This window comes from Hyperoodon ampullatus (assembly GCF_949752795.1).
Source record: "Hyperoodon ampullatus genome assembly, chromosome: 18".
Lineage (NCBI taxonomy): Eukaryota > Metazoa > Chordata > Mammalia > Artiodactyla > Ziphiidae > Hyperoodon > Hyperoodon ampullatus.
Window position 1 is genome coordinate 37,800,259 of NC_136931.1, and position 12,522 is coordinate 37,812,780.

The window sequence follows — 12,522 nt, forward strand, 5'->3', positions numbered from 1 at the left end:
ATGGCTGACGGGTTGCTGGCTGGTGGTGGGTTGGGGTCGGAGGCAATGGCGCGGGACCACGAGCGCACCGGCTGGGCTGCGGAAGAGGAGCCGGCGCCCCTCGGGAAAGGTGAGCACCCGTCGTGACGGCCGGAGGAGCCGCCCCCTGCGACAGACCGTGTCGGCAGCGCGGGGGGCGTCGGGACTCTCCGAGGGCGCCTGGGGCGCAGGCCTTCCGGACCTTGCTGGCCTGGGTGGCGGCAGTGGCTGGGCCATGCCCCGACGTCGAAGTCAGGAGGTACCCAGGGCAACTCCCCCTGCCCAATCTGGCCTCAGCTTCCTCGAGACCGGAGGGAACTGGGCCGGGCCGGGAATTCCTACTTTTGCTGTCTGGGTGGGCCCCCCGGGCTTTGTGCACGCGTTTGTGAGTCCAGAGTGGGCGCATTTTTAAAACTTGCATCTCAAAGGAGATCTCATACCACACTTCCCTTTCCTGAAGAGAAGAAACTTGAACGCTTGGCCTAGTTGGCTGCATCTAGGCCTGCACTGAGCATTGAGGGCAGGTGACATGCCCAAAGGTAGGGGAGCCAATTTGGGACAGAGTCTAAGAGTTGACCCCAGGTCTAATTCTCAGTCCTTTCTACCTCTTCATGGAGACTCCGTTTTTTCCCCCTGATATTTTAAGGTGGTTTTACTTTAACATTTTCAGTTGTATTGTGTAGTGGAAAGAGTCCTGGAGAAGTGAGAGAACATAGGTGTGACTTAACTCCTCTACCAGCCACTCTTGTGAACTGGCAACAGTCACTTGGCTTCAGTTTGCCCATCTGGAAAACAGGTAGTGGTGCTACGGAGTGGTGAAGATGAAGTGAAATAATGTGTGAAAAGAAATACTTTCAAATTGGATCTAAAGAATTGTGCTGAAGTAAGGTATATTCTTTTTAATTGTAAGACACACATAACAAAATTTACCATCTTAACCATTTTTAAGTGTACAGTTCAGTGGTATTAAACACATTCACATTGTTGTGTAGCCATCACCACCCTCTGTTACCATGGTTCTTTTCATCTTGGAAACTGAAACTCTATATCTATTGAATAATAAACCCCCAATCACCCCTCCCCCCAGCTCCTGGCAACCACCATTATACTTTGTCTTTATGATATGATTTTGACTACTCTAAGTACCTCATATCAGTGGAATTGCACAGTATTTGTCTTTCTGTGACTGGCTTATTTCACGCAGCATAATGTTCATCCAACACTTGTCGTAATTTCCTTCCTTTTTTTTTTTTTTTTTTGTTTTTTTTTGCGGTACGTGGGCCTCTCACTATTGTGGCCTCATCCGTTGCGGAGCACAGGCTCTGGACGCGCAGGCTCAGCGACCATGGCTCACGGCCCCAGCCGCTCCGTGGCATGTGGGATCTTCCCGGACCGGGGCACGAACCCGCGTCTCCTGCATCGGCAGGCGGACCCTCAACCACTGCGCTACCAGGGAAGCCCAACACTTGTTTTCTTGATAGTTTTTCTTGTTGTTTTTTGGATAATAGTCACCTAATGTGTGTGAGATGACGGTATTATTTCTTTAACAAACATTTATATCTATGTTATGTGGTGGGTACTGTTGTAAGTGATTAACATATAGTTTATTCTCTTAATTTAATTGAAGTTGGCATACTGTTTTCATCTTCCTTTAGGTACAGAGAGATTGTTACACAGCAGGTGAGGTATTGATGTCCTCTGAGGCTCAGGTGCATTGATAATCTGTAAGCAGGAAGCCCTTCAGTACACCTTGGTCATCTTGTTGCCATGTCCAAACTTGTACTGCTCGCTGCACGACAGGCCAATAAATTGAGAGACGAGTTGTTCGGGCAAGGAATAGAGACTTTATTTGGAAAGCCAGCTGACTGAGAAGTTGGTGGAATAGAGTCCCAAAGAACCATCTTGCCAAAGTTAGAATTCAGGCTTCCTTTATACTAAAAGGGGAGAGGTTGTGGCTGGTTGTTGCAAACTTCTTGGTGTCAGAATCCTTTGTTCTTGCATCTGTCCAGGTAGGTCAGGTCAGGATGTTCCTGTAAACCTACAACAAGACAAATGTTATTCTCTGTTTAGCAACTTTTTATCTCTATGAGTGGAAAAGTGTTATACCTTTAAAGGTCAGAGCTTTGAGAAGGGGCTATCCTGTGTATTTCAGGCTATAGGCAACATTCTTGTATCAAAAGCAATAGGATACAAAGGGTAAAGTACAAGAAACAGATCCAATATGGAGTCAGATTTGTTCTTCCCTATTACAGTCTGTGGGGTCACATAATTCTGGTGGCCTGAACAGGGGCAGAGAAGTGGAAGGAGGGAGAAAAGGAAGGAGGAATATAAGAGGTAAGGGAAGAGAAAGACTGCTGCTAGTAGTTGTCTCAGATACCCTTCCTGAAACCACAGGAAAGAACTTTGCCAGTCTAAATGCTACCCTCAGCATTTATTTAGTAGTCGTTTTGTCTATTAAAAACATCGTATTGCACAGAATTAGATATGTCACTGGCCCAATCACGCCTTGTGAAACATAATTACATACAGCCCAAACCTAATGCGATTAGCATTTTCTAATCCTTTCCTTAGACACAGGCATTGAAATTAGTCAGGAGGAACCTAGAAACTTTGGTGAAGTAAACCTTATGCATTATTAAGAATCTCCCATCCCTGTTTATTGAGGGGGCATTGACAAGCTGATATTGTAGAAATTAGAGGGAGGTTTCAATTTGTTTGAGATGGAGTATAGGAAATCAGCTCCCTATTTAATGCAGCTTTATGGAATTGTTTTGGAAAAAAATGACTGTAAGCTATGTGACCATTATAACTTGCTAGCTCTAGTAATAATCATAGCCGTGTTCTCTGAAGGAGAACTTGGGTGATTCCCACTTAATTAAAAACAACCCTCTTCCTCACAGAAGAGCAACAAAAACCTGACCCATGAAGTATTTTAAGTCCTTATTGTTTTGAAGTAGAACTTGGATTTTGAGATTTTTTTAAATTTAGAAAACTGTTTTTTTCTGACAATGATAGAGGTAAGTAAAGCATTATACCCAAATCCTTGTTTTTATTTGTTTGGAATTTCTAAGCAAGTATTTGAAAATAGAAGCAGTTTATAAGCACTGGAAGTGTCTGGGATAGTTGAGCCTACCTATTTTTGTTCTCTTAGTTTTGTTTGAAGATGAAGATTCATGCAGTGATTGTAGCAATCAGGATAAACCAGGTACTAGTTTACAAAGTTTTGTGCCAGAAGGAAAAACTCATTTCCCAGAAATGTTCCAGACAAGTCACCTTTTGTTCTATGAACGATTCAGAGCTTATCAAGATTACATTTTAGGTGAGTAGGTCCTCTTTTTTGCTTCTTTTGTCTTTTAATTTATATGTATTCAGTAGATGGTCTCAGTTCCTCAGACTGCTGTTTGTTGGTTCTGAGAAAGTAGATTTGAGTAGATTTATTAACTTTTCTCCCCTTTATGCAGCCCCAATTCTTATTGCATTTAATTTGTTTGTAGCTGACTGTAAGGCCTCTGAGGTAAAAGAATTCACAGCTGAGTTCTTAGAGAAGGTCCTTGAACCATCTGGATGGCGGGCAGTCTGGCACACTAATGTGTTCAAGGTGCTGGTTGAGGTAAATTTAATTCTGTTGTTAAGACATTTATCTCTAGCTAAAAACACTTTCCCTCAGACTGTTGTAGCACAGTGCTTATTTTTTATTAAGGTTTATGAGCTGATTGAAAATAGCATGTTTTTCACAACTAACTGCCACGGTGTATGAAGTGTCCCACAAATTTTAAAGGCAACTGAGGAGGAGCTACCAGGGAATAGAGGTGGTTTAAGCTTCAGTGTCCTTTAAAAAGGGGAAATGGATTAGAAACCTATGAAGTGAGGGTGGTATTTGAGACCGTTTAAAAAACAAAGAGGCCTAATTATAAAGTCAGTGGGGTTTGAATTGATTTTTTACCTTCTTAGTTGTAGCCCATTAAAGTAGCTCAAACCAAGCGGGCATTTTAAAACTAGCCTATTTTTTGCCTGACAAGTTTGTAGGTATGTGGTTAACCTTTTGATGTTCCATTGCAGAAAGTAAAAACAATCTTATTTTTCAACTGACTGGGCCTTTTACATTAAATTTGCACTCTAATTACAGCTGTGAATTTTTCTTAGTGTGTGTTAACCAGACCACAAACCTCCACCCCAGTTAAACTAAAATGGTAAACCAGGGAGTGTGAATGAATACAAGTTGTGGCTGCAGCCCCTTTAAAAAATGACATCACATGCTGCAGTGACTATATATGAGGCAATGGTTTGCAAGCAGCTGTTCCTCGTGGATTTTTAAATTTTGGGTTATGCTAATGTCTTTGGTTGCAGTTCAGGCCTATTAATTTGATTATGATAGTAGCTCCCTTCCCCCAAAACACCTCAATTCTCTAAAAGCAGTCAAAGTCATTGTTTTTTTTTTTCATCTTTATTGGAGTATAATTGCTTTACAATGGTGTGCTAGTTTCTGCTTTATAACAAAGTGAATCAGTTATACATATACGTATGTTCCCATGTCTCTTCCCTCTTGCGTCTCCCTCCCTCCCACCCTCCCTATCCCACCCCTCTAGGTGGTCACAAAGCACCGAGCTGATCTCCCTGTGCTATGTGGCTGCTTCCCACTAGCTATCTATTTTACGTTTGGTAGTGTGTATATGTCCATGCCACTCTCTCACTTTGTCACAGCTTACCCTTCCCCCTCCCCATGTCCTCAAGTCCATTCTCTAGTAGGTCTGTGTCTTGTTTTAAAAGAGAAATGCGCCATTCCTCTGCTTACAAACCTCTAATGCATTGCATTCACCAAAGGCCTGTGTTGGCTTTATGGCTTCTCATTGTGCTAGATAACATGTAAAAGCCAAGCTCCTTCCAATGCCCTTTCTGTCCTGATCTTCTTGCCTCTCTCTCACCTCCTGCTGCCCGTACCTCATTTCCTTCCTGTGGTTCCAGCAAGAAACACTGCTTCTCTGCCAGCTGCCAAGCTTGTCTCTGCCCCAGGGCCTTTTGCATCTTTCCTGCTCTTCACTCAGCTGCTTCCTTTTCATCCTTTTTATCGCAGTTCAGAAGTGACTTCCCCTACCCTCCCAGTAAAACCAGACCACCACCCCTGCTACTTATTCTCTGTCACATACTTGTTGCCATCTTGTTTGTTTATTTGTCCTCTTAATTACGATGTCAGCTCCATGTGGGTACAAGCCAGGCCTATCTTGTTTATCCTTTATGTTATGGAAGAAGTCTCCCCACTCCCATTTCATGCTTTAAAAAAATCAGGCTGTAAGTAGTGTTTTAGATGTATCTTAATTTTGATTTGCATATGTTAAATCACATTATTTTAAATTTCAGGTCACAGATGTGGACTTTGCAGCCTTGAAGGCAGTGGTGAGGCTTGCTGACCCGTACCTCTGTGAATCTCAAGTCAGCACTTTTAGTCTGGAGTGTATGAAAGAGCTCCTTGATTTGAAGGAACACCAGTTGCCCCTGCAGGAGTTGTGGGTGGTATTTGATGATTCTGGAGTGTTTGACCAGACAGCACTTGCAATTGAGCATATCAGGTAGGAAAAGAGGTTGATAAAAGTAAACTTGTGGCCAAAAACTTTGGATGAAATGCAGTAATTCTGGTCTGTAGATTTAAAACTCAAACTGTAAACTTGGTCACTGCAATATTTTAAAATATTCAAAGACAGTGGAAACTTTTTAAAATTAAAAAAATGTTTTCAATGTTTAAAATTTTCATTTTGAGGTAATTTCAGACTTACAGAAAAGTTAAGAAAAGTAGTACTAGGGATTCCTGTATAGCCTTCTCTCAGTGTCCCCAGATGTTAACAAAAGATATGGGATTTTAAAATTTGGTTTGTATATATTTAGAAACTGTCTTAAAAGTTCTGGATGCTAAGGCTATAGTTGATGTACTTGAACATAAGAGGAAAGGAAAGAAGGTAAAGAAGGTGGTATACCATCACTTGTGCACTGATAAGACTGACATACAGTGTTTTCAAGGATATGTCTGGCCAAAGGAGGTGTTTTGTCCGGCCACTTCCAGGATCCTTAGGGGGTATGTGCATGGCTTTTGACCTTTTTTGGCTTAGTCAGTTTCCACTTGCACAGGTGCATGCCTTGTCCCTTAAGTGAGAAGGAAAGCCCATACCTGCATTAATAGGTATGCTTTTTTTTGTTTTTCAGATAACTTTTTTGTCGGATAGTTCCTAATACAGATAGTTCTTTTGAATCTTCTTTTTATAAGTATATTTACTAAGGAAGGCTTATTTTTGGCTATTTAAAAATGGACTTAGGGCACAGTGCCTGGTGGCACAGTGGTTGAGAGTCCGCATGCTGATGCAGGGGACACGGGTTCGTGCCCCGGTCCGGGAGGATCCCACATGCCGCGGAGCGTCTAGGCCCGTGAGCCATGGCTGCTGAGCCTGCGTGTCTGGAGCCTGTGCTCCACAACGGGAGAGGCCACGACAGTGAGAGGCCCGTGTACCGCAAAAAAAAAAGGACTTATATTCCTCCATGAACTGGAAGACTGGATAATATAAAGGTCATGTTAATAATGTTGCTTGGTGTTCTGTAGTTCAAAAAGTATTTTCCAGTTTCTATACCGTTAGTGAGTTAACCTGGTTTTGCTGAGCTTAATTTGATACTCTACAAAGAAGCAGAGTGTCTTGGGCCCTGCTTCTGACATTTCATAGAAAATTTCTAATTGTGTGCAAGGACATTGGACTTGCATACAATGCAAGGACTGTAGGTATTCAATATTAGGCCAAACAATATAAATCTAAAGATCTGGCTTATGTCTAGAACCAAAATAACTCTCTTATGTTTCTCTCACTTAAAAAATCTGTCAGTTGAGGCATATGAAGGTAAAGGGATAATTGATGAGTTTAGGAAATTAGGAATCAGAGAGCTAATCTCTTATGGGTATAGAAGTTGATAGAAAGACAAGTATCTGGAATTAGTAATAGTATTATTTGAAGGCGAGCCTGGCTAAATTATTCTTTATTTTGAGGTGAGGGCTCAGATTCTGGTCAGTGTCCAGAAAAGGTCAAATTATGAGGGTTTTCATTTGTTCATTTTATTCAGTAAGTATTTCAGTGCCAGGTCCCGAGTTGAGGGTGAGATTTGACTGGTGCACAAAACAGAAACAATCACCATCACCAGGGAGACGTCAGTCTAAAGGTGGGAGATGAACCTTGATGAAATAATCACATAAAGATATGTGTACGATTGGAAACTGCAGTGAGCGCTGTGAGGGATTACAGAGTGTTCTAAGACTAGGTCAGGTTGCTGTAATACGGTTATTTCCTGAGGAAATGGTATTTGAACTTGGGTCTGAAGGGTTGGCTAGGTGAAAGTGGTTGTGGCAGTTTAGGGGAGGGAACAGGTTCAGGAACTCAGTGAGTTTAAGGAGCCTGAGGGCCAACGTGGTTAGAACATAGACAGTAATGGAAGAGACTTAGGAAACCAGCTTAGAGGTTGTCAAGGGTCAGAAGATGCAGGGATTTGTCAGCCAATGAACGATTTTTGTCTTTAAGAGCAGTGGGAAACCGTTGAAGGGTTTTCAATCAAGGATGAATATGATCAGCTTTGTGTTTTAAAAGGTTTGTTCTGGCTGCTGTGTAGAAAGTAAATGGAGGGGGAAGGGGTAGAGAGATCAGTTAAGAGATAGAGAGGACTAGGGTGCAGATATGGAGAGTACAGATTAGGCTTATAGAGAAAGTAGGATGGCTAAGACTTGGTGGTAGAGTGGATATGGGAGAAGTCAAGGCTGACTCCCAAGTTTCTGTCTTGAGAGAATAAACACTGGAGGAGGTGCAGATGTGAATGAAATGTGAATGCCCCGTACTGAACTGGTGAGGATATTTGAGCTGGGTCATGAAGTGTAAATATAAGCTTACCAGGTGGAAAAGGTGGAAGGCAGCCTGACCAGCATGTCACAGCAGTTTTGAAAGAGCTTGTGAAATTGGTAGTTTGCACCTAGGGTCTCTGAGGCAAGAGAGGTGCTCTAGAGGGGGACTGTGAGTCCATGTAATATCACCAAGCTCAGGAATTTGGACTTTGTTCTGAGGACAGCAAGGAGCCAGCAGAGTTTTTTGGTTGAGTAAAGGCATGCTCAGGTTTGGTTTATTATTTTTGTTTGTTTGTTTGTTTTTAAGAGATGGACTCTAGAGGGTGAAGAGAATGACAGTCTAATCTATAAGAATTAAGAGATGGCTTCATTTTCACTGCTCCTTCCTTTTCAACTTTTTGAGTTATATCGTCTGTACTTCCTGGCATTCCACTAATGCTTCTACTCCTACAGTACCATTGAAATTGTGCTTAAGGTCACTCATATTCTCGTATCCAGTCGTCACTCCTCTGATCTCATCTTACCTTGACCTCTTGGTCACATTCTAATTATTTGATCATTCCCATCTTCTTAACATACTCTACTCTCTTCCCAGTTTCTGGGACACCACTTTATGATAGCGTGTCACGGGCTTGCTTTCTTAGTAATCTTGGCCAGCTCTTTCCTCTCATGCTCAAACTTTAGAATGTTGAAGTTACCCAGGGCTCAGGCCTAGGCTATTTACACTTCTCTCTCTCTAATCAGCTTTGAAAGCACATTAGAATCTCCTGGAAATTTTCTTTATAGGAGTATTCCAACTACTACATGAAGAAGGAATGATAAGATGAGAATATCAGTATTTTGCAACCCATAATAAAATAGAGGTTTCAGGCAATGATCACCAATGGCTGCTACAGCCATTGGTGAAAACCTGATGGGGAACTTTGTGGCAGATAAATCAGGCTGACAATATCTGAATCCATTGATCATTCTTAAGCTCATCATCAAAAGAGATGACCAGGTATCATGTGCTTCGTGATGAAGCTACATTATACCACCCTTGAAGTATTCTTGCCAAAAAGTCTTTCCTAAAGACGATCAAGTCTCTAGTCCTTACTATCAGTTTACTAGAAATAAAGGAAACAGAAGGACATCTTAAATGACCCCATGGGGATGCAATCAGTAAAATTCAGGGTGTGGGAAACTATTAAATAAATTGCAAGGTGAAAAAGAGGGATGGATAATCTATAGAGTAAAAGTGATTTAATTAAAGTCAATGACTGACCCTTGTTTGGACCCTGATGAGCAAGCCAACTGTAAAACAACAACAGCAACAACAAAAGAGATAATTAGGGAAAACTGAACACTGACTGGATACTTGGTTATTAAGGAATTAAAACTTTTTTTTGTATAAAAATTTATTTTAGAGGCACATACTAAAAATTTATGAGTGATATGATATGTCAGAAATTTGCTTTAAAATGATCCAGTGTCAGGATGGTGGGGGTAGGAGAGCAGAGAAGTAAGTGGGTGGATTAGAGGTGAAATAAGATTGCCTGTGAGTTGATAATTGTTGAAGCTGGTGATGGATACATGGTATTCATGTTTTCATGTTTGCTCTTGTATATGTTTGAAATTTTCCATGATGAAAAATTTGTTAAATCACTTTGGGGAGCTTTAAAAAAATATGGATCCTGCACCCTCCCTCCCCCATCCCCCACCCAAGAGATTCTGGTTTATTGGTCTGGAATAGGGTTGAAAATCAATTTTTAAAAGCTTCCCAGGGGACTCTAATGGGCAGCCAGGATTGAGAACTACTGCTTTATTTTATGTCCCTGGATGATCTCATCTATTGCTCTAATGCCATCAATATGCTGAAACTTCCAGATTTATGTTTCTAGCCCTGACCTTTTCCTTGAGCTCTGGTCTGGTATATTTATCTGCACTCTTGACATCATCCATTTGGAGTTCAAATAGGCATCTCAACCTGAACATGGTGAAAACAGAACTCTTTATTTTCAACCCTAAACTTGTTTCTCTCCCAGCCTTTTCTATCTTAACAAATGGCACTACTTTCCACCAAGTTACAGATGGTCAATAAATAGTTCTTCTGATAAAAAGAAGGTCCTAATAGAATCAATTTTGTAGAAAACTTCTTTAGCCAATCCAAAGAAGTTCATGTGTGACTCATGACTATCAAATCTAGCAAATATTCAATCTTCTCTACCATACTTGATAGACTTGTTTTGATTTACTCTTATTCCTCCAAAACCCTAACATTTTAAGCCAGTGATTGAATTTGAGTGATACTAATTTCCTTTTCAGGTTTTTCTATCAGAACATTTGGAGGAGTTGGGATGAAGAAGAAGAGGATGAGTATGATTATTTTGTTAGATGTGTTGAACCTCGATTGAGATTGTAAGTATTTATTAGTGGCCTTGTACATGTTGGAAAAAATAGCTATTTGTGATTTAATTTCACCTGTGTTTTGTATATACTGTATATATACTCCAGGGGCCTACAGATAGAAACAGACTCATATACAAATAGTATAACCCACTGACAAGTTATTAAATAAAAATTGTACAGGTGCAGAGAAACCTACTTTTAGTGTTTATAAACCTACTTGTAGTGTTTTTAGAATCTAAAAGCAGAGAATTCAAGAACATGTAAATTAACAGCTCACTCTTGTAAATTTAAATAAAACTTAATTGAGCTAATATGTTAAAAAGAAACAACCCGTTACTAAACTCAATAAAAACAATTGAAGAACAGTGAAATTAATTGAATTATAGAAGACTTTTTTTTTTTGGAGTACTTTTAAATACATGGCTTTACTCTTAAGTTCTTACAGTAAAACATAGTAGGCTAAACAGACTTACCTCAGGATGTTTTGTCAAGTTCTTTTCCTTAAATCTTATTTGATAAATAGATGAAAATACTAAATATTTAATATTGATGGTGAATAAAAATTTCCAAAATACCTAAATACATTCTACTGACTTATCATATTTTGGTAGGGAAAAACCCTTCCATTATAAAAATACCCCAAATTAACCATGCAACCCAAATTGTTGTCCTGCACTAACTTTGTTAACTGTGGCTTCCACTAGATGGTGCTATAAGACCAGGTAACTTTTTGGTACTTGTGCATGGTAATTTAATACGCAGTGCTGCAATAAGAATAAAATTAGACCTTGCAGGCCAAAAAAAAGAAAAAAAAAATTGTAGAAGGTAATTTTTTTCCCTGTGTGAAAGATGATTTGGTTACATAAGATAAGGCAGTAACCCTTTACATTTCTGTATAACTAATTTGATTTAGTAAGTTTCTCTTCATTTAAACAGTAAATCATAAGTAAAAAATACGTGAGAAGTCTGGTTAAGGTTGGTTCTACCTGGTTTAGAATTATGTATGTCTGATTTCAGCTTTTCATAAATTGGCTGTGATTTCTATTTAGCCTTTCCAATTTTTCCATTATGCATTTCTTGTTTTCTCATAATGTGTTCAGTAAAATGCCAGAATTTCAATAAGCTTGCATATTTTCTAATTTTGATATACTTGCTTTTAAAGAGCAATGATTGGTTTTGATTGAAGGGAAATGTAATGGTGGATGAATATCATGTATCTGGCAAATTTGATCTTTACTTGGAAAATAACTGTATTCCGATTTGACAGTCTTACATGTTCGAACAACAAGAAATGATTTACATACTTATCTTATACATCACTGGCAGATGGGAAAGCATAAGCGAGGAATTGTTTTCCGTTATGGAGAAGAAACTATGGTACTTGATGGGGAAACTGGAATGTTATCAAATATAGGCAGACTCTTTAAAATGTCCCTAGGCTAAGACAGGAATAGAGCTATTCACAGGCAAGAGTTAAAGGGAATCAAACCATATTGTCTTGATTTTGCACTGTGAAGTAAATATTTTTCCTTTCTAATTCAAAACACTCTTCTTCAGAGCTTTTGGGTCTGAGACACAGATGTTGGTTCATTACTTTCAGACTGTGAAGTATCACTATAATGAGAAGAAATAAGCTGATTGGCATGGATATTGGAAATGCTAAGAAACTAATTTTAAAATTTGAGTATTAATCTTTGTAACTTAGTAGATCTGCTCAAGCAGTCAGTGGTTGGGTCCCCAATTTCTTGTTTGCAAAGTGGATTTCTAGAATACCTTTAAATGAGTATGGATTAACCAAAGCAGACAAAATCCTTGCTTTTCAAGCTTCACCTAATTCATTTACTCGAAAAGTGGAAAAAATATTTTCTATTCATCTTAAATACTATTTAAATGTTCACTGTAACTTGATGTAAATTTGTTTAGGATATGGTTCTGTTTTTTTGTACCTGTATCTTATTTAGAGCGTGACAAAGTTAAGAAGACATTATCTAAGGCAATCGTACTCAACATTGGCTGCACATTAGAATCCCCAGGGAACTTTAAAAAAATACCCCTCTACTTTTAGAGACTAATTTAATTGGTCTGGATGGGGACCTGATCATCTGTATTTTTTAAAGTTCCCCAGTGATTCTAATAAGCAGCCAAGGTTAAGAAGCTCTGGCCTAAGTCAGTATGCTTTTAACTGAGAAATAAAGCAATTATTTTAAAACGACAGGTAATGACAATAATATTGCAGTTTACTTTCAAATCCATTAATT

The 12,522-nt window shown here is 39.5% G+C and overlaps 1 protein-coding gene across 3 annotated transcripts in view; it reads left to right on the forward strand.

The window, feature by feature from the left end:
• SHCBP1 (SHC binding and spindle associated 1) overlaps positions 1 to 12,522 on the forward strand; it is a gene marked incomplete at both ends in the record, with an annotated part of 36,465 nt that continues 23,943 nt past the window's right edge. For 2 of the 3 annotated variants that reach the window (XM_079723730.1, XM_079723732.1), the window contains 5 exons: positions 1 to 109; positions 3,170 to 3,337; positions 3,513 to 3,628; positions 5,374 to 5,582; positions 10,181 to 10,273. In XM_079723730.1, the coding sequence (XP_079579856.1) occupies positions 1 to 109; positions 3,170 to 3,337; positions 3,513 to 3,628; positions 5,374 to 5,582; positions 10,181 to 10,273 (695 nt within the window). The remainder of the gene's footprint in view (positions 110 to 3,169; positions 3,338 to 3,512; positions 3,629 to 5,373; positions 5,583 to 10,180; positions 10,274 to 12,522) is intronic. The other variant, XM_079723731.1, reaches the window with a different exon arrangement.